We start from the raw sequence: 22,969 nt of genomic DNA on the forward strand, positions 1-22,969 counted from the left end.
TACGGTAAGGCAAGTCCTTACTGTTCTTGTGGGAGTGGATCAGGAGCTCAGCAGAGGGGTGGAAAAGGCAACACCCATGGGTCTCTTCCAGCCCTGTGCTTCTGAATAAATTGGTATACAGTAAGTGCATGTCATGCCTTACTAGTCTTCATTTTCCTGGTCTTTTACACCAGCAGGTTGCTGCAAAATTGGAGTTTATTTCCATTTTTAAAGCTTCCTTATTAAAAAAAAATGAAGCATTGAACATCAAAACATTCCATGCATTATGACCTATGTTTGGTGTTTGACTGCTTCTGATAGTTTTGGCCATTATTAGATGTAGAAGAAAGAGCAGTGATCCTTTATAACTGCCAACTGCGTACCAACTTTTAATCGAGGAGCTTGCTTTGCTTTGCCTGGATAATGCTACCACCAGGATATTCTTTGCTCCTCAAATGCCAAGATCTTTACTCGGTTAGACAGAGCTTTCCCATCCTTGCTCTCCAATGGTTGGAAACCTTGGTGCACACATAGTCTTATTACCTTTTCCAGGGAGAGCAGAATGTCTTCCGAGCCTGTTGCTGAGGCCTGTCAAAGCTCTGTGGTTCCCCCGGTGCAGTGCTACTTCTGGTTCACAGATGGAGAGGCTGAAAGGCACAGAAGTCAACGCACTTGCTCTTCTGCATGCTTGTGCCATGCACAGCCTGGTTAAGATTAGTAGATCCTGTGTTGGTCTCACAAAGGAGGCACAGAGAATGGGAGGGATGTTTCCCAGGCAATGGAGGGAGCCCGTATCCCACCTCAGCTGAACCTCTGTCGCCTCCTTCCCACCTGAGCGGGTTTCTCTCCAGACACCGCTCCGTTAGCAGCACTGGCTCCAACTGGAGGAGGCAGTCCTCCATCCCTTGCAGCAAACAGCAGTTCAGTAGGCTGAACAGATTTCCTCACCTGTGCAAGTGGATGGATTAATGTGGGGGGGCGGGCTGTTGATGTTTCTTTTAATGAGATTCATTTGCAGTTTGGTCAGGTCTGCTAGTAGCTGCAAGTGGGTGTCTTTGTAGGCTTGTGCTCAGGAAGCTTCATTGACAAGTGCCTCCCCAGAACACAGAGACACAACAGCATAATTCCCTGCAAAGAGAGCTGCACAAAATTGCGGGGGGAGGGGGGAGAAAAAAAGAAAAAGGCTTGTGTTCCCTTTGATCAGAAACATTTGATTTAGCTCCTTGCCTAGAGCATCCCTGAATGACGTGGGATTCAAGAATGCTTCATTCCAGCTTTTGAATCTTCACATCTACTGTCTGTGCCCTGAAAAGGTTTTCTAATAACATTCACTGACTCTCCAGAAAATATGCAAAGGCTGCTCTGTGTTCGGTGGCAGTTAAGAGCAGACACTGCTTGCTTGCCTGGTCTGTCCTGCTCAGCTCTGGAGGTCCTGGTTTCAAACTCTGCTGATAGGCTGACCATATGGTGCTGCTGTATAAAAGTAGGGCTGATTATTGCATCTGAAACCTTTTTCTTTCTAATTTTTTATACACTTTAATTTTTTTTTGTTCCTGGGCTACAGACTGGGATCTCAAAAACATACTGAACTAATAAAGACTAATGATTGGGATATGCCTGGAAAATGTGTGACAGCAGTGAATTGGCCCCTGAGCTCTGGAGCTGTTGCTCCTGGTAGATGGCTCTTCTTCCTCCCTGTCATTAGGAATTGAATTCCAGTTAGTGTTCTCCAGGGAGCTGAGACCAAAATGACAGTCTGCAGTCCTGAGTGGTGCCTAAATTCACGTCTGTGAACTTGAGCGTATGTGCATGACTTACACTGGTGCAGCTCTGTTGTGCTTCCTCTTCTGTCCACCTTGATGCTAGTGGCACTCAGAGTACTTCCTCTCTTTAGTAAATCAGGCCTTTCATTTTGTACATTAGATATAGTTTTCATCCAGTGAAATCAGAACAGCTTGCAAAGGTTGGGTCACTGTCCTTTCACAGATGGGTTGGCTGAGGCAGAGACATGAGTTGGCTTGGAGGCAGTGGATGGCACTGTCTCTGTACTTCCACTGCAAGCTGTGTTTGCCTGAACAGGCTGCCTCCCACGTGTGAAAGTGCAGGTCAGGGTCTGAGCTGGAATTTAAACAGGCAAAGCTGTGCAGCTGTCCTGTCCCCTTCCCTTTGCTGAGCTGTGGTCTGCCTAGGTGCTATTATCTAGATTTCAAAACTCTGGGTGAGATTTGGAACAAGTTTTGTTGGGTTCCTTCCAAGACAAACAGACATCAAGCTTGTAAATCAACAATGATGTGGATAAAAATGCAAGAAGGGGAATGCTGGATAAACAGGATAATCGAGATGCTTCCTGTGTGAGATCCCATCCACGAGACCTTCTCAAACCTTTGCTTCTTTCTTGATATACTCTTACTCCTCTGCCTTCCACTGCTATACTCTAAGGTCCAAAGTTCTCATAGCCACATCAGACATGCCACAGGGTAGAAACAAATTGCCTTGTTAGGAGTTTATGTTGTCAAGCTTCAGTATATGAACAAGGAGTCAGGTTTTATGGAGTGCAAAAGACTTGCTTTGAAGTCCTCAGATATAAAACATGTTCTACTTTCAAAGCCTCTTACATGTTTGCTCCTTCCCCCCACCCAATGTTTTCTTTGCAACCAACACAGAGGTCTCCTGTTTGATAAGAAGTCCAAATTCTGTAGCATCGACTTGATCTGGAATTTGGGGCGAGGAGAACGCCATGTGTTGAAAGGCTCATGCAGCAAGTGCTGGAGCTGGAGTTGCAGACTGCTGCCAGCCGGGGTGGGGGTGTAGGAGTGGGCATGGAGGCCTCAAGATGATTAGCTGGGGGAAGGCATGCTTGATTGCTGCCTCCAGAATTGGCTTTGCAAATGATCTTACTGGAGGAGGAAGCCCTCCAAACTGGAGAAGGCACTGAGGTGCCACCTCATCATCACAGCAGTGCAAATACAGAGCCCAGCTGTTGATCAGGCATTGCACCTGCAGCTTCTCCTGGTTCCAGCGCTGAGTGGGAAGGCTTAAAACCTTTGGACCTGTCAACACTAGCTTTAAACTGGTTATCTCAGGTACCAGATGCAGCCTAATGAAAGCGGAGTGCACGGTTGCCAGGTTCCCTACTGAAAAGCAGGGATCAAGGTCTCCTAGGTATGCAGACCTAGCCCCTGCAGCAGGCTAGTGGTGACCGTTGCCGTACAGCTTGCACTGCTACTCAGGTCAGAGCTGGTACACAGGCCATGCTGCTGAGCTTGCTGGTAAAGAGTGATTACCTGCCAGATAATTCACTATTTGTTGGATTCCAGGACTGCTGTAAAAATTGGGTTTTCTTTGAAAAAAATTATTTTCAAGTTTAAAAAACCAAACACATTGGAAGAGGAGTATATCTTGTTAAATTTCTGCCACAGTAGCACTTACTTTCATATATTGAAAGTGATGTGGCATTTATTTAGGCAGAGTATCCTAACCCCATAATTATAGCTCACAGATGAGAGAAGCCAAAAAAGATTGTGGATTTGTATAAGCAAGTGCTCTATGGCCAGGAAGGAATGACTGTCTGATGAATGAGTTGGTTGAGGCAAATAGGTTTAATCTGGTATCAGGCAAAGGAAGCAAATGGGAGAGGAATAAGCTAACAGATGAATGATGGGTAAGTGCAGCCTCTCTTTGGGAGCCTAACTGTAAGATTTGTTCTTCCCTAATTTTTGAAAGTCAGTAATCTGCAATGAATTCCCTCTGCAGCTTGACATATCAGCCCTGAAACTGGAGAGGAACTTTATTTTAAATCAGTAAAAAGTGCGATAAATGTAGTTGTATTTGCTGTAATTGTTAAATTGTGTCTAGAAGCGAAAACTGAAGGCGCTGTCTTCTCTGTAGGTGCTATATTATTTTAGTATAGTGTCTGGTGCAGCAGAGGTTTGAGAGCATCATTTTTAATTACTGTGGTATGTAAAGTCCCCAAATAGGAGAAAGGTTGCTGTAAACTTCTCTTGGGATGCACGTCTGTGCAGCTCAGGGATTCTTTGTGCTTGAGGAAGAGCAGAATGCCACAGCTGGAAAGAGCACATGGCACTACATAGTCTTGTTTCATGAGGAAAAGTAACTATATGCAGGAAGGCCAAGGATTAGTTAAAGTTTTGCACAGTCCTTGGGAACTTCTGCTGAAAAAGTTCTCTGGAGGACGCTCTGGGCGCTCTGAAGTGATTCATCCTTTTATAGGGGCACACCCCAAACAGACCCGTCCTTGTTCTACCAAAGGTTCCCTCATCCCATGAAAAGGTGCTCGGGTTTGTCTTTCCTTTCCCTTCTTAAATGCTTTTATCCTTCCTTCCCTGCAAAGAGTAACTTGTGTGAGTTGTTAGTCTTTTGGTGATGGGGAAAGGGCAAGCAAAGGTTGAAACTGAAACTCCTAAATGCTGTGCTGGTTTGTCTTGGGATCTTATAATCACTTCTTTTTATTTATTTTAGGTAAAGCAGATCATGGAAGAAGCTGTCACCCGGAAATTTGTACATGAAGACAGCAGTCACATCATCGCCTTATGTGGTAAATGACACAAAAAAGCTAACACTACAGGATCTTACTTTTCCTATAGAAATGTATTTCCTCAGCTCTCAGAGGTAAATACAGGCATTTAAATATTAGAAATCATGGAGTTCAGGCCCATGGCACCTTTTCTTTACATTTGCTACATCTGTGTGTACATTACAAATAAGAAAGTAATTCTTATGAAAATGGCATTATCCAAAATAAGTACCAAGCCAAAAGAACAAGGTGATTTACTAGGAAGCCTTAGTAGATTAAGAAAAAAAATATATTTAGAGGTAAGATACAACCCGGAGAATAACTGCCAAAAAATGAAGCCTTCACAGTCATGGGTTAAAAATGGGCAGCTACCTTCCAGCTTCAGGTACTTTGTTCTGTAAGTTGTCTCAATATATTTGAAGAATAAGGTGTCTAATTTTGAGTATAGGTGACAGAATCAAGCCCAAAAAGTCATTGAAAGAGATGTTGCCTTTTTTAAAGAAGGGAAATTATGACAATCTGAGTGACTTTTCTGTCCAGCATCATGCCGCTGGCTAACTGGCATGCTTCTGGTCTTCACAGCACACAGCTCTCCCCTGTGCACTGGATGCTGTGTTACATAAATGGTGCATTTGAGAGATTGAGGTGTAGGCTTTGACATTGTGGACATTTTTGTATATTTTTTAATATAATCAGTGAGGCATTAAGTTGGTGACTTCTCCTCATTACCATATTTTGGAAGTTGCATTACCAAGAATTAGCAAGAAAATAAAATTTCTTTGGAGATAACGTCAGGCATACCAAGGGCAGCTGCTGTTTCAAAACTCTGTGAATTGCTCAAAGTCTGAATAAATTCTAAAATTTGGTGGTTGTTTGCCTGGTCCCTGCAGACTTAGACTGATATGTGTATCTTGTGATGATGGAGTGAAGCAGACCCTGTGTGGGTGGGTGGATAAAGGATGGTCCAATGCTGGATTCTCAGTACAGGTCAGCTCCCAAGAGTTCACACCGAGAACTCCTTTGGAGACTTGGCCACTTCATTCAGTGCCCAAGAAGGAACTGTTGAATGCTGGTCTGTAATCTAGCCCATAATTTACTAGGGCAAATAAATTATTAACACTATTCATCAGACTTTGGTGAGTGGAGAAACATCTTAGCAAGGTACTGCAGAGAATTAAAGCTATGTACAATTGTAAATATGTGTGTTGTCCTGTGAATTCTTGGCTGCTTTCTCTTCATGCTTCAAACTGAAGATTTAACTGGGAGCGATGCTGAGAATGACTGGAGAACAGCCATCATCTAAACACTTCTGGATTTCACAGAATGCAGCATTTGCAGCCAAGCGTAGCCAGTTATGTCTTGATGACAGTGGAGAGGTTAAGAAGAGTGGAAGATAGATTTGGCTTTGGAGATAAGTAGACTGCTTAGACAAAGAAGTATTGACATGTTACTGAAAGCCAAAGTCTGAGAATAGTGACCTTTTCCTATTGCAACACTGAAATTCCAACCTGTTCTGCTGTGCATGGTTATTATATATGCAAGGCTAATCTTACACTAGCCTGCTTGCTGTTTCCAAGTTATATTTTACTTACAGCTTAGGATAATTTATTCATCCCTACATATTCAGTGCGGGAGTGCAAGATTTGGCCATGTTCTCTGGCTAACTTTTTATTGCTATTAATATAGACTGTAGCCGTTTCCTCCATTTAAATTGTGGTTATGTCAAACATTCCTCTTTTATCTACTGTATATTTGTACTATACAGAGGAGAAAAAGTAACTGAGAAAAATGGTCCCGAGATAGGAGCAGGTGAAGAAACCCTGAGCCTATGCCCTTGTGGCAGGCTATCTGATCTGGAGAGCTCCTAGTGTTGCGTGTCTGTTCTCTGTCTCCGAAATTACATTCAGGAAGATGTTCTGCAGTGTTGATGTAAGGGGTGGTGGGGCGGCAGCTATTTCTGTTAGAATCTGCTTGGCTAAAATTAGCTATACTGTAAAATCTTCTTAATATTTCTCTCTCCCTCCCTCCTGCTGTGACTCCAGTTAGCTTTGTGTTCTGAATTCTGTAGGGTCTGAAAAACTAATAACTCTTCATGAGCTTCCCTGTTATTGCCCAGTAATCCTGCCTATCCTAAGGAAGTATTCTAACCTGCAGCTGCTTTGAATGTAGGGCTTAATTATCTCTAAACCAGAAGTAGGTGAAGCTGGATGTTCTGCTATCACTTCAACTAACTGAATGGAGAAACCGTTTCCCATAGATTTGGCTAACAGCTCCTGGCTGGGGCCCACCTGCCTGTGCAGTTCTCTTCCCTCCCCCACTCCAGTTTCATGTGCCTCTTCAATAGGTTTTTCCTTTCTATTTAAAATTATATTGGCTCAGTACATGAGTCACTTTCAGTGAATCTTTGTTATAAATATAGAATTCTTGTGAATCATTTTACTCTCCTGCAAGGCTGGGTTTAGCAAGAGTCTCTTAAATACACAGTAGTTGATTTTCAGGGCTTGTCTGCATCAGTAACTGAAAATTTCCTAGCTCTCCTAGGCCCTAAATGGCTGAAGGTGCCGATTAAATAGTGCTTGCCACTTTTCCCACACGCTGCTTTGGTGCCTCTTTGTTATGGTACATGGGGTTTGTAAGGACAAGAAACTCCAAGGCTGAGATGGCAGACCCGGTGTTCACTGTTCAGCCCCATGCTGGATTACAGCGTCTCTGAACAGAGCTCAGGTGCATCATCTGGTAAGCAGAAGGAAGTTTTTCATGGAAGATTTCTGCAGGGTGTTTTGCCTGAATGGGTTTTATGACAGTCTGGCTAGCCCTTGAAACGTGTCTCTGTGGTCCTGGATGCAATCCATAGGGTGCAGCTGGACAGAAGAGCAGGTCATGTTGTGTAGGGTTCATTTGCAAGTCTAGAGGAGCTTATATGGGATTTGACTCTATGAAGATATGTTGGCATCCTGTGGGTAGGAAAGCCCCTTTCCTGCCCCAAGGTCACCTTAATGAGAGCACAGAAAACACATGTACTGAGATAGGAGACACAGTCTGAGCACTACCTGTCTCACGTGTTGAGTGTAGGGGGTGAAACAGTGAGCTCACCTTTGCAAGCTCCTGAAGGAAATGCCATTCCCCAGACCTGGGGCAGCTCCGTGCCACCCTTACTGGGCCCTGCAGGAATAATGCCTCTGTGCCGGTCAGTTCTACTCATCCAGCAGGAGAGATTTGTTGTAACTGTAATGACTCTGCTTACAATCTATAGTCTGCACCTGTGTGATTTAAGAGAAGGAAAATGATGCTGACATTTTCATCCCTGTGGGGAAGCAGTGAATGCAGATGTTTTTGTATTTGTTCTCAACCCAGTTTATAACCTGGTTACATTCCAGTTACTCTTTCATCCTTTCTGATTTATAAAAGATCTAGCTCTGTCATCCAGAGCCGTAGTGGTTCAATCTAGACTGTGTGCAGTGTGGCTAATGTGTGCCACATTGGGACAAAAATTCCAAATTTCTTTGGGCTACAGGTTGCTGTTGAGTGAATTTCACCGGTATTGTGTTGTCAATCAGTATAATGAAATGACGCAAGCTCTGTGGATATTCATAGCGTCTTCAGTGGACAGGCATTTCTGTTAGAAACTGGATGTGGATGCTTTCAGCCTGGGTTATCTGGTGCCGTTTCCTTAGTAACGGTAGCTGACATCGCATGACGTAGGGACCGTGCCCTGCTCATTCAGCTGAGCGCCGTCTCTGCAGGCCAGGGAGAATGCTGTCGCTCTCCTCCTGCATCCTTCTTTTCACCAGCTCCCCTGAAGTTTTCATGGCTGGTCATGTTCGTGCCAGGAATACTAGCCCTTCCCAGCTTTTACACTTCTGAGGGAAAGGGGGAAGAAAAAAGGAAGCTTTTCTTCTGTCTGTCTCTCTCTGCAGTTACCTAATGTGTATGTACCAGCAATCAGCAAGCAGAGTTTTCCAGTTCAGTTTACTGAACGGTTACTGTGTTTGTCCAAAAACTACCTGTAATTTTGCTAAACCTTTTCCTGCGTGGTTGCCTGCCTTTAGATCTGATAGTAACATGCTGCTATAAGCAAAGAATTAAAACCTGTTTAAAATAGCTTCATATAGCTAACGTAATGGAGCATGCCTTATTCATGAATGGATCCAAGACAAGGTTACCTGAATGTTGTTCTAGACATCTTCAAGGGTGTGTAGCTCACGTCATGAATCTTACAGGACTGATTTTCTCCGAGTGGTCTCTTTTATGTGTCCAGTCAAGATCTTTCATTAACTCACTTTTTAATATTTCTTCTCTTCTACCCCTTTCATCTAAAAAAAGAAAGGAAAAAAGTTGTACAGAACGTTTCACAGAAGCTAGAAATGTCCCAGATTAAGATCTCTACTCCAGATGTACAACGCAAATTCAAACTGTGCTTAATAACATTCTTTAACTTGTCATTAAAAAAAAGCCCTTCAGACACTTTCAATCTCATCTTTGAAACTAGCATTTTGATGTTTTTCAAAGAGCTGTCTCATATCCAGTGGCTGCATTTGATGCGAGTGTGATGAGCTCTGTTGTCCTGTCGGCTCAGCAAGGTAGCCCTGAGGAACTGGGGCAGCCAAGAACACTTTACAGAGCTGGTGCCTTCAGCAGGGCACAGGCTGGGGCTTCTGCCCAGCTTGCAAGGTCTGCATGCCTCCAGCAATATTGGGAAAGAGAAACTTTGGGAAAGGCTTCTGCAGGCTTATCTTCATTATCTGCCATTCTGCCAGATCATTGCATCCACGGTGGAACGGGTGGCTGGACCCTGTTCATCGCGACAGCATGGGTCACCGGGACATTGGTTTAATGCACTTGATGTTTTGCTTGTTTACTCTGTGTGCAGAGCTGTAAGAACTGCCCCGACTGCTCAAACTGTGTGCTCCTTTTGTATGCATTATTCATGGGAGCAGGGGAAAAAACTGAGTATGTGGGGAGCCTTCTCCTGGAAAAGACACTTAAAGCAAGCCATATACACAGTGGGTACTTGATAAATGGGTTATGTTGCCAGAAAGATGCTGCTCCTGTAATAATAGTAATTAAATGTAGAGTATATTTTTAAGGGCTTGTTTGTAAAGGTAAATTGGTAACTACTCTGAAAACAAACTTTGTCCAGACAGTATCTCCCTCAGTGAAGTTAACAGAGTATTGTTCTGATTAGTGTAATTATTACTTAAGTGTAGCAAGGATGCTGACAAATAAAAACTGGGATTGTACAAAATGTTCAACGTTGGCTGCGTGTTTGTTTTAAAGGAAATGTGAACCTTGAATTGACTCGCTTAAATTATTGTTCATAGGAGTTGACTGTGCTTGGCCTGGTTTGTAATTCAAAGGTATTTTTATATTGTTTGAAACGAGCCTCAGTAGTTTGTTCTCTTTGAATAAATATTTTGAGTGCATTAAATGAAATAATCCTGAATTCTCATGCTGTAAAATAATTGCCATAGACTTCAGGTAGATTATTGAGAGCTGGAGTGTGCCAGAATCAAAACGTGTATTGTTTAGATGTAAATCCAGCGTGCCTGCTTGTCAAAGTGAATGTAGTTACTGTGTTTCGGAGGAAGGTTAGCAGTAAACTTGAGTAAGAATGGTAACTTGGGCACTGTCAAATGTGCAGAGCTTGGCTTTTCAATGAGATGTTTATTCGAATTAGGGAAGGGATGAACTGCACAAAAAGCTTTTTTTTTGGCCTGAATAATAAATCTGCTACCAGTAATTAAACCCATTAATTAAAATCTACAGAATCCCTTTGTGGTTGAAATGAAAAGGCCCGTTCTGCTTTTGAACTGTAGAACGGTGTTTAATGTTGTGCTTGAGGCTTCTGTTAAATCTTTGAGGATTGCAGGTTTGCATTGGACTTGTTCCTTGGGGAGCAATGAATGGAGATGAGAGCTGGGGGTTCTGTCACCATCCCTGGGAGCTGTGCCACTGGACCTCCCCGTGGACCTGTGCTGGGAAGTGGATGGGTTTATTGCAGGGGCATCGCTGTTGTCTGTTCCTTTCCCCCCACATCAGTGGCTGGTGTCACTTTTTCTTTGGAGCCCCTCACGCTGGAGGAAGGGCAATAGCTGCAGCAGTTATGTTCCTTGTAGTGGTGCGTGGTGCATGTCTATAGTGAACCAAAATGGTCGGTGTGGTACCACTGGGTGGCTTCAAAAAGAGGCCCCTCCTCTCTTGGGATATTCCTCCTTAGAGTGCTATGGGCATTATGCATAAAATATTTATAAATCTATTTTATTGTGGCAGCCAAATTTCTTCTCTTTTACCTGGGGGGTGGTAGAGGGGAGTTGCACAAGGAAGCTCTGTTCAGCGCACTGCAGCAAGAGGCTTTCATTTGGTCTAGAGCCTCACAACTGCACCGCCTGCTTCTGAGCTCTCTGGATGCCTGGTCTTGTTAACTGGCTGCCTGCCAGCAGCAGTACCGATCTGCTCGAGTGTCTGAACTTGATCTTGGGTCACCTGGGAGTAGGCTGTAGGTTTGGATTTGATGTTTACAATCACAGAATCAGAGAATTTGGATTTGATTTTTAAAGCAGCTTTCTCTGGTTTTATTGTACTGCTGCATTTTTTGCTGGCAAGGAAGGGAAGACCTGTAGAGCCAGCACCTCTCTGAATTGCTTCCTGTGTTCCTGTTGATACTGAGATGTTGGTGCGAGTGCGATCTAACCACTTGTAAACTAAACAGCAAAGAAACTGAACTCAAATTCTGTAAGGCATTGAAGCTCTTCCATCAAAGAAAACAGCAAAATTCCGATCTTCTTTTTGTTTTCTTGATACTTTGGGTGTCTTTTTTGGTATACTTCAGATACTTGACATGTGCTGTTTCTTCCCATTTCCAGTTATTAATATCATTTGATTTACCCCCAGTGTAGGTTACAGTCCTTCACTTCAGAGGCATTTGGAAGTCTTTGTTTTTCCTTACCTCAGTTTCATTTAATTACCTTTGCCTTCCGAAGCTGTTCTAAAGCTGTGCTTTATCTAGACTAGACTTACAGACCAGAAGATTTTTTCCCCTCTAAGACCCTGGCAGTAAATTTGCTGTTTCGAATATTAAGTTGCCATTCTATCTTGATAGATTTGTTGAGAATACTGGCAGAAGAACCTGCAGTTTCGTATTCTGGTCGATTCCAGACTCAACATACAGAGATGAGGAACAGAGAGCCTCTCCTTTGAGAGGAGACTAGAGAGCTGGGTTTGCCCAGCCTAGGAGACAAGCCCCTTGACTGAGCTGCGTTAACCTCAGGTTTTGTTGTTTTCATTTTCATTATGCATATTGCTTTTCTTCTTTTATGAACTGATGAAAATTACTGTTTTTTCTGGGTAATGCTGTGTTTAAATATCGCAGATGTAAAAAAAGAAAAACCCATCTCATGATCTGTCCAGTAATGCGTTGGGAAAGGTAATATGGTTTGGCTGTAGAGCTCGATCTGAATATTAAATAAAGGTGTTTATACATTATCTGTGACTACGTTTAGTCATGCATGCAGCCCTTTAAACAAAAGAAAGATGTAATCACTGCACTGGGGGGAGCTTGTGATATAATGAATTCACATTAGTAAGCAGTCCTTGAAGCGGTGATCTTTCTCTGTATGAATAATGTGTCGGAGAGATGGCCTAAGCCCTTTCAGCTGACATCTGCAGTCCCAAAGTGAACAGACACTTGCCTGAACATGAACTGAGTGCTGACTTGCCCAGCTACCAGTCCAGTCTTCTCTGGAAGCAGCTGCTTGCAAAACCTTTGGTAGTCGCTGGACATGGTAGAGAGGAGGGCGAGTGAGGAGGTGGATGGGTGAGGAGGTCCATGCAGCGGCTGTACGGCGCTGTGTGTGCTCCCGGCCAACTTTGCAGGGTGTATCCTTTCCTTTGTGGATGACTTCCAGGTCTATAGGCACGATGTGCCAGGTGGTAGGTAAATATTATCAAGCTGCTTCTTCCATGAGTATAGTTTTTCCTCATATGCTCCTCGAAGATGTGACATAGCTCCTTCAGCTTCCCTGCATTTCCTCCGGTGCAATGATACTAGAATACGATCTTGTCTCGGGACAGATCGTGTTACTTCAGAGCTGGACTCCAGGATGAAAATGGCTGCTTCTGTGAAATACTGTTTAGCTAGTATTTGTATTCCTTTTCAGGTAGAGCGATATGAACACACTGTTTTGTCTGTTTTAACCTGTGTACGTATTGGATGCAGTCTGCCAGTGTTCCCCGTCAGGGTACTCGTGTTACTCTATGGACTTGATGCCAGCGATACTAGCCTGTGTGGTGCTTTTGAGGATGTGAGCTTGGAAGTCCTGTCACACTTATTTCAGTGTCTTTTTAAAGAGTGTGGAGTTTTAAATCTCATTCAAAGGAGTTGCTGACCTGGTGCAATAACTTTCTTTGAACTGTTTATGCCCTGTTTGTCTTGTCAGAGTGTATCTCATATTGTGTGCTTTTGCTTTTGAGCTCCTACAGTGTCTGCGTACATCAGGACTGCACAAGCATTTATTGTTCTCTGAAGCAAAGCAGAGGAAAACTGTTGCACGCAAGTGCTTTTGAAGTGTCTCTGCTTTAGGCTTTAATTCTGTGCTGAAGAGAAGGCCTAATGTGGAGGTCCCGTATCCACCCACTGCAGTTTGCTTTCAGATAGCCCTGGGGCACCTAGGCTTGGATAACTGTCAGTGTAAGATGCTTCCTTCTTGGAAAATAACTAGAGGGAAATGTTAGTTCATATAGCTCGATATCAGTCAATATCTGTTCGCAGTGAAAGGACTGGAAGATTCTGAAAAACAGACTGGTTCTTGGGTCCTGTTCCCATTTTAGAGGCAGGTCAGTATGTAACATGATGGCAGTTAATCTGCAAGACACTTATTAAGATTGGACTTTCTGTCAAACAATTTAACGGTTACGTCCCAGCTTTAATTAGGTGTTGTCACAGCTTCCTAAAGCAGATGAGTACTCCATTAATTTTGGAGGTGGTAGACAATAGGAAAGCAGTTGTGTGGCTGCATTTTCTGCAGCCACATGCTTAGTCTGAGATCAGTTAAGGTCTTAAGTTTCAGGGTCTGGAAATATTTGTAGGAATACAATCAAATAGCTTCAGCTGAAATCCTGAATATGACTCTGTCGAAGCTGGCAGTGAAAAACCAGGTGACTCCTCAAGACCAGATATCTGGGTATTTCAGGGACGTGTAGCATGCCTGAGGTGCAGGAGTGCCTGGTAGTGATGGTTAGGAATCTAAGCTGGTAACATACATAAGGGTTAAGCATAAAAATGTGGTTAGTTGTGGGACTGTCTTCTTCATGGGTCTTATGATGACTTGTTATCCCGTTTTGCATGAAGTTAATTATGTTTGAAAGAGAAGATCTAATTAGGAACCAATGACTGCATGATGCTGGAGCTTGTGTTCTGTTTTTTCTCGTTCAGGACCTGAAATCCAAGCAATTATTAGAGTCACCAAACGTCACAATTGCCAGCCCCAAGCAATGAAAATTCGTGAGTCAGAAATGTTTTCCTTCGTGGCCCTAAATTACAAGACTGGATTAAAGTTCATGACAGGAAAATAAAATCAACTGTGAGGAATAGAAATGTATTTCTTAAATACATTTCTTATCCAGAGATTCTTATCCAGTGGCATGTTTCAAGATGGTAAAGCTTTCAGAAGAATATCAAATATCCACAGACTACTTGCAGTAAAATCGTGGAAGGCAGCAATGTGGGAAACTCTCCTTTGTTTGTTTTTAAGGTGAGAAATAAGTTCCTGACAGAAGCCTTTTCTCTGCCTCCTATTTAAAGTATGCCAGCAAAACATTAACAGATGAAAGGAACAGGAGATTGGTTTGGATCTAGTCTGGAGCTCATATTTGAAGCGTCCTGACTGTCCACACAACAAGCTCTTCCCATCAATTTCAGCTGGAGTTCTAGCCTTCCAGTTCTTCTGAAAATCAGCCCCATTAGGAAGAGATGCCTTATGCTCTGGGTTTTTTAGGTGATTGCCTTGAGGCTTCTAGATAGCACAGTGCTCCTAGGATCTGACCGAAAATTAAGAATTGGGTTTCCTCTCCTTCCTTTTTTCTTAGCTCACAGAAACGTAACTTAGGTAGAAATAGATGTAAATAATCTCTTAAACCAGACATTTTATTATTTTAATTCTTTTGGCTTTCTACCCTTGGCATTGATGTTTTTAAAGAATGCAGTTAATCTGCTATGGAAATGCAGGTCTCATAAACAAAATATGAGCCTCCCTGTATTACTATTCCTGTTTGGAAAATAAATGAAACATTTTCAGTGATGAATAATGCTTATACAATAGGTTACAGAGGTTCTACCTCACTTCATAAACACATTAGCCCAAAGAGAGTACCAGAGATATGATCATAATTGGGGAAAGCAAATTTTTTTCACACAAATTTAAAAGCTTTTGATTGTGCTCCAGAGATGACTGCTTTGAAGTAATGAGTGGCGTGCTGTAGAGGAGAGGAAGAAAAAAAGAGAGCGAATATTAGCTGTGATGTGAAATCAAACAGTTTTTCAACTGCACGTGTTTTTAGTTTGAGAAGTGAATTATACTCTCATGCTTTTTAGAGCACTCTGCTAAACATTTTACTTTAGTCCTGGGCCATGAAATTGGATCATATTCAATTATTTAAAGAAACCTCAGTAATTTTGATATAGCTTAATAGTGTTTAATGGAAACACTTCCATTTTCTGAAGGGTATTGAGATCCTTGAAACTTCATGATAGAGATTTTAAAGAGGAGCACTCACCAACTTCCAGCCCTGATGTTTCCCAGCCAGAACTATGTTTAGAGCTGAGAATCGTCCATTTAGATATCTTTTTTTTTTTTTTTTCCCTGCAGGAGTTTATTGAAAATATGATGTCAGAGTCCTGTCTGCGTGGCAGAGCAAAACACAAGTAGCTTGAGTCCAGATGAACTGGACCATTAAACCACACAGCCTTGGATGTTCAGTCCCACTAACTGGTGCTTGTGCCTTGCTTCCAGGGGGGAAAGGTGCATTCTCCTGCTTTGGGTTCAAACCATCCAGTTAACTATAAGCAGAGTTTTCAAATTCAATAATTCTTTTATAGTGTGCTTTCAACATTTCTTTAACAGTGAATCTCCTTTCACATTAGTCCTCCAAGAGTGAAATGGAAAGGGTTTTTTCTGATACTTACCTAGTGCACTTTTACTGATGGAGTCTTCAAGGCAGAGACTGTCTCCCCGTACAGTTGCACGGGACCTGGTTCTGTGCAGGCCTGATCACAAGTAACATCTCTTTGTGCTGTTGTAAAATAAAAATACTTGGTGTTCTTCTAGTACCTGTCACCTTGCTATGTTCCCTGGCGTGGACTCCAAGTGATTTGCTACATTACTGCAAACACTAATAAAAGTAATAGGTACTTTAAAGGTCTTCATTTTGCAGCTTGAAATGAAAATGAAATTAAATATGAAAACAGTTTGCCTTCCCAGCTGATCTAACACTGGGCAACTGACCAGTCAGAGTAAGAGCTACAGTAGAAATACAGCGCCTTTTAACTCCCTAAGATACCTATCTCTTAGCAGTGCTGCTGATGTTGTAATGTAACCATGTTAGGGCTGCTGTAAATGAGAATGTGTAATAAATGTACCAGACTTGCAGTGAAGCTGCAAGCTTCAGATGTCCGCAGCCTGGTGGTGAAACAAAAAATGGATATATGCTAAAAGAAAGTACTGAAGTCATACATCAGCAGTGGAAGAAATGCATCAGCACAGTTAACTGACGCATGTAGCTATTAAGGGATGCCCAGTTATAAAGCATGAGTTGTACTTAATTACTGAGGCATTGGCTTGAGGTTGTGATTATAAAGAAAATACTTAATTGACCTTTATTTCTTATTCTCTTGCTTCCTACTCTTCTAATCTATGAAGCAATTTTATTTTTCTTTATACTAAGGGTACCTCCTCTGTCTCAGTGACATCCCAACTCTTTCGTTCCAGAGGTTTATGTGCTCAACCCTGAAAATGATTGCAACCCTGAAAATTAAGAAGTGATCGCAGATATTTTTGTCATTCATACCCCGTGCTATGATATTTAAATCACAGCACCAGAGGTCTGAGGTAGATGTTAGTTTGAAATGGACCACTTTTTTTAGTATTTTTTCTTCTGATAGATGAGGGAATCCTTCCATCTCGTTTGCAGTGGTTGTTGCAGGCTTGGGTTTTGATGAATGAGCTACTGAAAATCAGGTGGGGCAGGTGGGAGTGAGAGTTTGGCTGTAGCAAGCTCTCTCATTATCCATGCCTAGTGTCCCATGAGCATCCTTGGATTTGTCACGTGAAATCCCTTATTCTTGGCATTTGAAGAGAGAAAGTCAAATGGGAATTGACAGGCACATGCTTGCTGTTCAGCTTCTCTCCCTTCCATAAAATGCACAAAGCAGAACCCTTTGGACAAAGGAGCAAATTTGGATATCTCCTTGGCAGTCATCTGCTGCTTAGCTGGTATGCAGGTACAGCTGGGTATGTCTACTCAGCGTGCATTTCTCAATGACATAGCGTGCTATAACTTGATAATAAAATTGGTTTCAAACTGGGCAGATCTGTGATTAGCTAGGCAAAGCAACAGCAGCTGGAGACCATGAGCATCTGATTGCTTCTTTATCATGGTCCGCTTTTCACTTGTTCTTATTTTCTTCAGCCTCATGAATTCTATTCCCTGTGCACAGTTTCCATGAAAACAAGGTATTTAGCTGTGGTGTTTCTTCCCGTATAAGGAAAATTTCATCTGTTAAATAAACCCCATAAATAATCCTTCCACAGACCTCCTTTTCTCTGCTTACCACCCTTCCAGCCCCATCCCTGGAGCTCTCTTATTCACACTCCATTAAGTCGTGTTGAGATTTTCATAAAGGCAGAAAAGGAGAGGACTGAAGTTGTTCACCTGACCCTGCAAGAAGTAGCCTTGTTGAAGTCATGAAAGCGTGACATTTTTCAGAGCTTGTTGGGAGGCTGTGATTATTTGGACTGTAAATCAATAGTATATCTGCACTTAATTAAATTCAGAGGTGGATACTGCAGGGGATGTTCCTCAAACTGGTTGGAGTTAATGAATTTTTAGATGGCTGCTGTCAGCTGAATGATACAAGGGAATTACCTGAGCTGTGTTGATTTATTCCAAGTGCAGTGCTGCTCTTCCAGTCTGTACATAATGAATATCTGCATTTTTCTTAGTCAGTTTTTGTATGTATTTATTGTTTTAAGTATAGTGACAGTAGGCAGGCTGAGGATCATGTTGTGCTCTGCTCAGAAAGCTTACAGAAGTTATTTATCCGTGTGCATGCATACGTATAAATAAAAGCATGTATATGTGTGTACAGACTACCTGTTTGTACAGAAAATACCTGTTGATGTCTTTCTGATGTTATCAGTTCCTCCAGAAACAGTTAAATCTTCATCTCTTTTTACGTCTTTTAAGAGTGTCAGATTCCAAAAAGGGAAAAATGGTTCATTTTCTTTAAAACAGGTAAATAACTTTGTTTTCCTGTCCCAAAGGTTCTTCTAACTATAAACCCTAAATTGTTTTGTGTGTTTTCTTTTCAGGCAGCAATCTGAGCTTTTTGTTCTGCAGTTTGCAACTCCAGGGGGATTACCTGGTTTTGGTTTCTTAAAAATAAAGGGAAGTGGGTTTGCAGAAACCTGATTTACCCAACCCTCCAGCTTTCTTCCCCCAGAATAGTTCTCTGTCAAGACTAGTTTTTCCCACCCTCCAGCTCTACCATGTATTCTTGATTTTGTCTCCATTGATTTTATGCGTGTATCTCTGAGTGCGGTTGTAATGCATAATCTGTATTGATTTCAACTGATTGAAAACGTATGCTGATGCACTATGGAAATGGGGAAGGGGAGTGTTTGTGCACACTGTACTGTTTTGTGTGTTCAGTTAAAATTTCTTGTCATTTCTGACAGCGTCCAGCAGAACAATAGGAGGGGTGTATGTTATAGTCAGGATAAATGAGTGAGTTCAGTTTGGTTTCACCTATTCCCACAAGCCTAGAAGACGAACGCGGAGATCCTGCCATGGAGAACTTGCTTTAAATCAAGAGCTGGCCGAGGACCAATGCTAATTCCCTTGCAGGTTACCAGAATGCAAGACGTGTAAGCAGCTGCAGAACAGTGGGTTTGCGGAGGCCTGCCTGCACAGAAAAGGAGAGACTTTCCTAGGGATACATGGAGGTTTTCAGGAATAACAGTCTGTAAATTCTTGCTTATTTCACTGCAAAAAGTGTGCTTTTACTGCGTCAATCCAATGCTTAGAAATGGAACTTTTGTGGTTGGTTTAAAACAGAAAAAAACAAAAAGAGAAAAGGTGAGTGGAGCTAAGGAGACGTCCTCAAATACCTTGTATTTCCTCTCTGTAAAGCAAGTAGAGCACCACTGTCAAGGTCTTCTCGTGTCTTTTAAAAGATTCTGCAGTTTGAGGTGATCCTTCTTCGGGTTTGTGCAGGATGTGTTAAAGTTCCTTTTTGGCTGAGCTTGGTTGTGTGTGCACGTATGCAGGAGAGCGTGGTTGGTTGTGGGTGATGCTGACAAGGTGCAATGAGATCAGTGTCTGCCTTTGGACACACAGTATACAAAAAGCCCTCCTTGACTCTTCCAAGCAGCTGACCTCTTTAACTAATGTGCTGTGAAGCTCCATTGCTGCTTGCTGTGTTGGAGGGGTGCTTTCCTGCTGTCGTACAGGTGACATCTGTACGGTCCCTGGGGTTGGGATAGGAGGGCATCTGTGTTGCAAGGTGTATTCCCCTCCTCAAATGTTTTATTGTTTAACTGAATAAAAGCCACTGTGTGTTTGAAAGCTAATTCAGATTAGGTCAGGTGTGAATGTAAAGTCACTTAGCTGTTCTGGAAAAACTCCCTTGTGTAAAGGAGCCTGGAGGGAGGTGGTGCTGTTAGCCTCAGTCTATGGGTGAAGTAGAGGAGAATGAAATGCCTTCAAGGTCACACAGGCTGGGACTAAAACCTGAACCCCGATCTCAGGGTGCCTTACACATAGAACTGGACATGGTGCATTAATCTCTCATCCCATGGAACACACATTTTGAGGCAGTCCAGCAGCTAATTCCAGTGTCTGTCTCCTTGTAAATAACCACTACACGTGTATTACAGACACCGAGGACTGATGTTAAGCCAAGTCCTTGTGATGAGAAATGTCACAATGGAATAATTAAATATTGGGGCTTAGGGACAGTCACTGTGGAAATTGCCCTCCATGGCAGCTGCAACATTTATTAATAATTAAAGCTGTGCCTGCTGTGCTTTTCACTAAATTTGTTTCATTAATATTTTATTGTTTTAAAGAAAGAAAAAAAACCAACAGTGAAGGTGGGAAGAGAGCCTGTTTCCTAAGCAACAGCAATGCACTTTGCAGTTATTTTTAAAGGCAGGTTGCTTCATTTAAGATTTGGAACCAATTATTGCTACATTGCTTCAGGCAACCGGAAAGCTGCTTTTCTTTTTTCATTTTCTTTATTTCTAATTGAAAGAGCAAAACAGTAGCTGGGTTAAGAGTTGTTGTGATGGTTGCTAGACAGGATCTATGACTGTGATGTGAAGAACATCCCCATGCTGTCATCACTCTTTGTTCTTCCCATGCCGCTCTACCTGGCCTTGCAAAACCCCATGGGCAACCAAACAGTGCTCGCCCCCGCTGCTGCTTCTGTGTTAGATGCACAGATGCTCCCTCTTCCTTTGAACAGAAACAGCCTTGTTTGCAGAGATGTCATCGGCACTGCGCTCCCACTTGTGTAAGACCACAGGCATTGCCTTTGCCGCCTACAGATGTCCTTTAATTGCAGAGGATGTTTTCTAGTGTAAGCTGATTGCTGAGAGGGATCAATCAGGGATGTGTCTGCGTGTCCTGGTCCTCCTTTCAGGGAATAGTGCCACGCTTGGGCTTTTCTGCATAATATGGGTGAAAAAGCAAGGGGGTGGTTGTCTTCTGAGGCAGTAGTTCTGGGTGTGAAGTATACCAGTGTGGGAAGCAGTGCCAGACTTGCTGCTCAGTAGCCTTGTTTGATCCAATCAAGCTCATGTCCCAAGAGATGCACAACAGGAGTCTGCAAAAGCTGAGGCCGTTGGCACTGTGCCAGCGTTGCCATACAACACCTCAGTCTTTGGTTTTTGCTTCTCCTGGGCTAGGACCTCGCTGGCTTCAGCCCAGACAGGACCCTCTTTGCAAACAGCAGTAAGAAATGCTAGGACAGTTACTCCAGTATAGCCCAGGGCCAGCTGCAACAAAGCCTTAATCGTGGAGGGGTTAGTGGTGCGCCCTTCTTGGGGCTATGATGGAGAGGAGAAACACAGTGACTTACTGTGCATCTCACACGGGGACAAGGCTGAATAATCTTGCTTCTCTGCTTCCAGTTACATCTACTTACAGATAACATGCTGATAAATGCCTTGATCCTGAGTTCCTGATGATAAGTCTTTTAAATATCCAAGCATGGTGTTCTGTCACTGCAAAAAGTAGGATAGATTTATGCATATTTTCTTCTCCTTTTTGTCAGTCTTACCTATGTGTGTTTTGAGTGTCCCTCGGTATGTATTTACACAGTGCTTGATGCAATGGGACCGTAGTCTAAATCAGAAAGTAATACCTAGTTCTTTAAAATTAAAAATAAAATTTAAAAATTAAATGAAGAAATAAAATTTAAAATTTAAAATACTCTATCCGAACTGCACTTTGCCAGTGCTGTTTACAGTGAAACTGGAAGGTAATAAGCAATTAAATGAAGAGGTAGTGGATGTAAAAGTGTATGAATACCTTGTTGTACCACTCCGGTTTTATTTGGGTTACAGTGACATGGGAATAATGTGGATGGGCCAGTATTTCTTTTGCCCACTTTCTAGCACAACGGCAACTTTGTCCATTTGCCCTGGAAACAGAAGGGGGTGCGGGTTTGCATGGCACAAGCATTTATGCTGAAGGCATCAGCTGAATGCTGTGAATGCTCAAATGCTCTTACTTATTTTAAAAAAAAAAAAAAAAAGGAGAAAAACCCAGCATCAAAACAAAAGAAAAATCCAAGTCCTTCATTACGAGCAAGTACATGACACACGCTGTTTCATTTATACCAGCTGTACTGCTTTCCACAGGGCTTGCCAATCTCCTGAGTCACTTATTTATTGGAGGATGGCGCTGTGTGTGTAGGGTTTTCCTGTGTTTATTTGAATTGTCCCTGTTGTTTGAGCGTTGGAAGAAGCTGGTCACAGCACAGTGCATCACGATCCTGTGCTTTTGGCGTGCTTGCCAACAGCATTTACGTGACATGTTTCAGATTAGGCAGCTTGAGGAGAGACTATTAAGATAGTACATGTCTCTTGTTTCATTTTAAGAGGAAATTGGAGTTTCGGTTGAGGTGGTTTTCATATAGGTTGTGCAATAAGGGTATATATAAAATTTCTGGAGAATTTGCAGTCTAAATAAACTTAGGACTAGGAAGGAGGAGAAGAGAGAATGCCGACTATTTTACAGAGAATGAATTCAGGGTATACAATTACAAGACTTGGCTTTGCTAACTCAGATTAGTTATATCTCACTAAAAATCGTTAAAAATTAACAATCCCAAGTCCCCAGGCCATCAGTTTTTAATTCCACTGGCTGTCTCATAGGGAAATTAGGGCTTTCCGTGGAAATTTTATCTTCTGTCAGTTTTTATGCAATGTTACTTAGCTTGAAAACATATCTGCCTTCACAGTTGAAAGCAAAATAGTGGTGTGGTTATCCCACAGCGCATTTTCAATTTGTTTTTCTAGTGCTGTTGTCTGCACTCTAAGAGAAAATGGTTGTGCTTTCCGAACATGCATTAGGTTAATTTGTGTAGTGAGGATGTGATAGCAGGAAGGCAATTAGACTTCTCTTTTCTCCAGAATGATAAGACACAAAATATGAAATTATTAATACCTCATAAATACTTATGTTTTCTGTTCATTCAGCAGGTCATTCTTCAGTCTTGCGAAGCAATGAGACAGGGTAGCAGTGCTGGAAGTGAAAGGGATGTTTTTACTAATGCTGTTCAGTACAGCTACACCCTGTGATCCCCTGACTGCCATAGCTTCTAGGGTAGCCAAATGCAGGAGGTGTTTCTGCATGGCATTCAGCCTTGCCTGGGACTTGGCTTCATTTTCAGGGACTGAGCAGTGAGGATAGGTCTTTTTCAGATGCAGGCTTTCAGGTATTACGGGATTTGGAGGCCATTCAGTGCAATAAGGAGGGAGAGTCTTCAGAAAATGCTCAGCACCTGATAGTATTGGGCTTAAAGCGCAGCAAAATACTGCCTTCTTTCAAAATCAGCTGCTGAATCTTGGGAGAGATGCAACATGTATCGGAGCAGATGGAGTACCATTTGTTACTCGTAACGAAAATTTAATGTGGCAATTCTAACTGCAATTTACCGCAGGACTGCCTGCTGTC

General features: G+C 42.4%; 1 protein-coding gene across 23 annotated transcripts in view; it reads left to right on the forward strand.

Annotated features, from left to right (window-relative positions):
- The window catches only part of SGSM2 (small G protein signaling modulator 2), a 72,562-nt gene that overhangs the window by 10,121 nt on the left and 39,472 nt on the right, over positions 1 to 22,969 (forward strand). For all 23 annotated transcript variants that reach the window (XR_012663564.1, XR_012663565.1, XR_012663566.1 and 20 more), the window contains exon 2: positions 4,459 to 4,534. Coding sequence is in view for 20 of the 23 variants with exons in the window: in XM_075112716.1 (XP_074968817.1) it covers positions 4,459 to 4,534 (76 nt within the window). In the remaining 3 variants the exon portion in view is untranslated. The remainder of the gene's footprint in view (positions 1 to 4,458; positions 4,535 to 22,969) is intronic.

This window comes from Phalacrocorax aristotelis, chromosome 18 (assembly GCF_949628215.1).
Source record: "Phalacrocorax aristotelis chromosome 18, bGulAri2.1, whole genome shotgun sequence".
Taxonomy (NCBI): domain Eukaryota; kingdom Metazoa; phylum Chordata; class Aves; order Suliformes; family Phalacrocoracidae; genus Phalacrocorax; species Phalacrocorax aristotelis.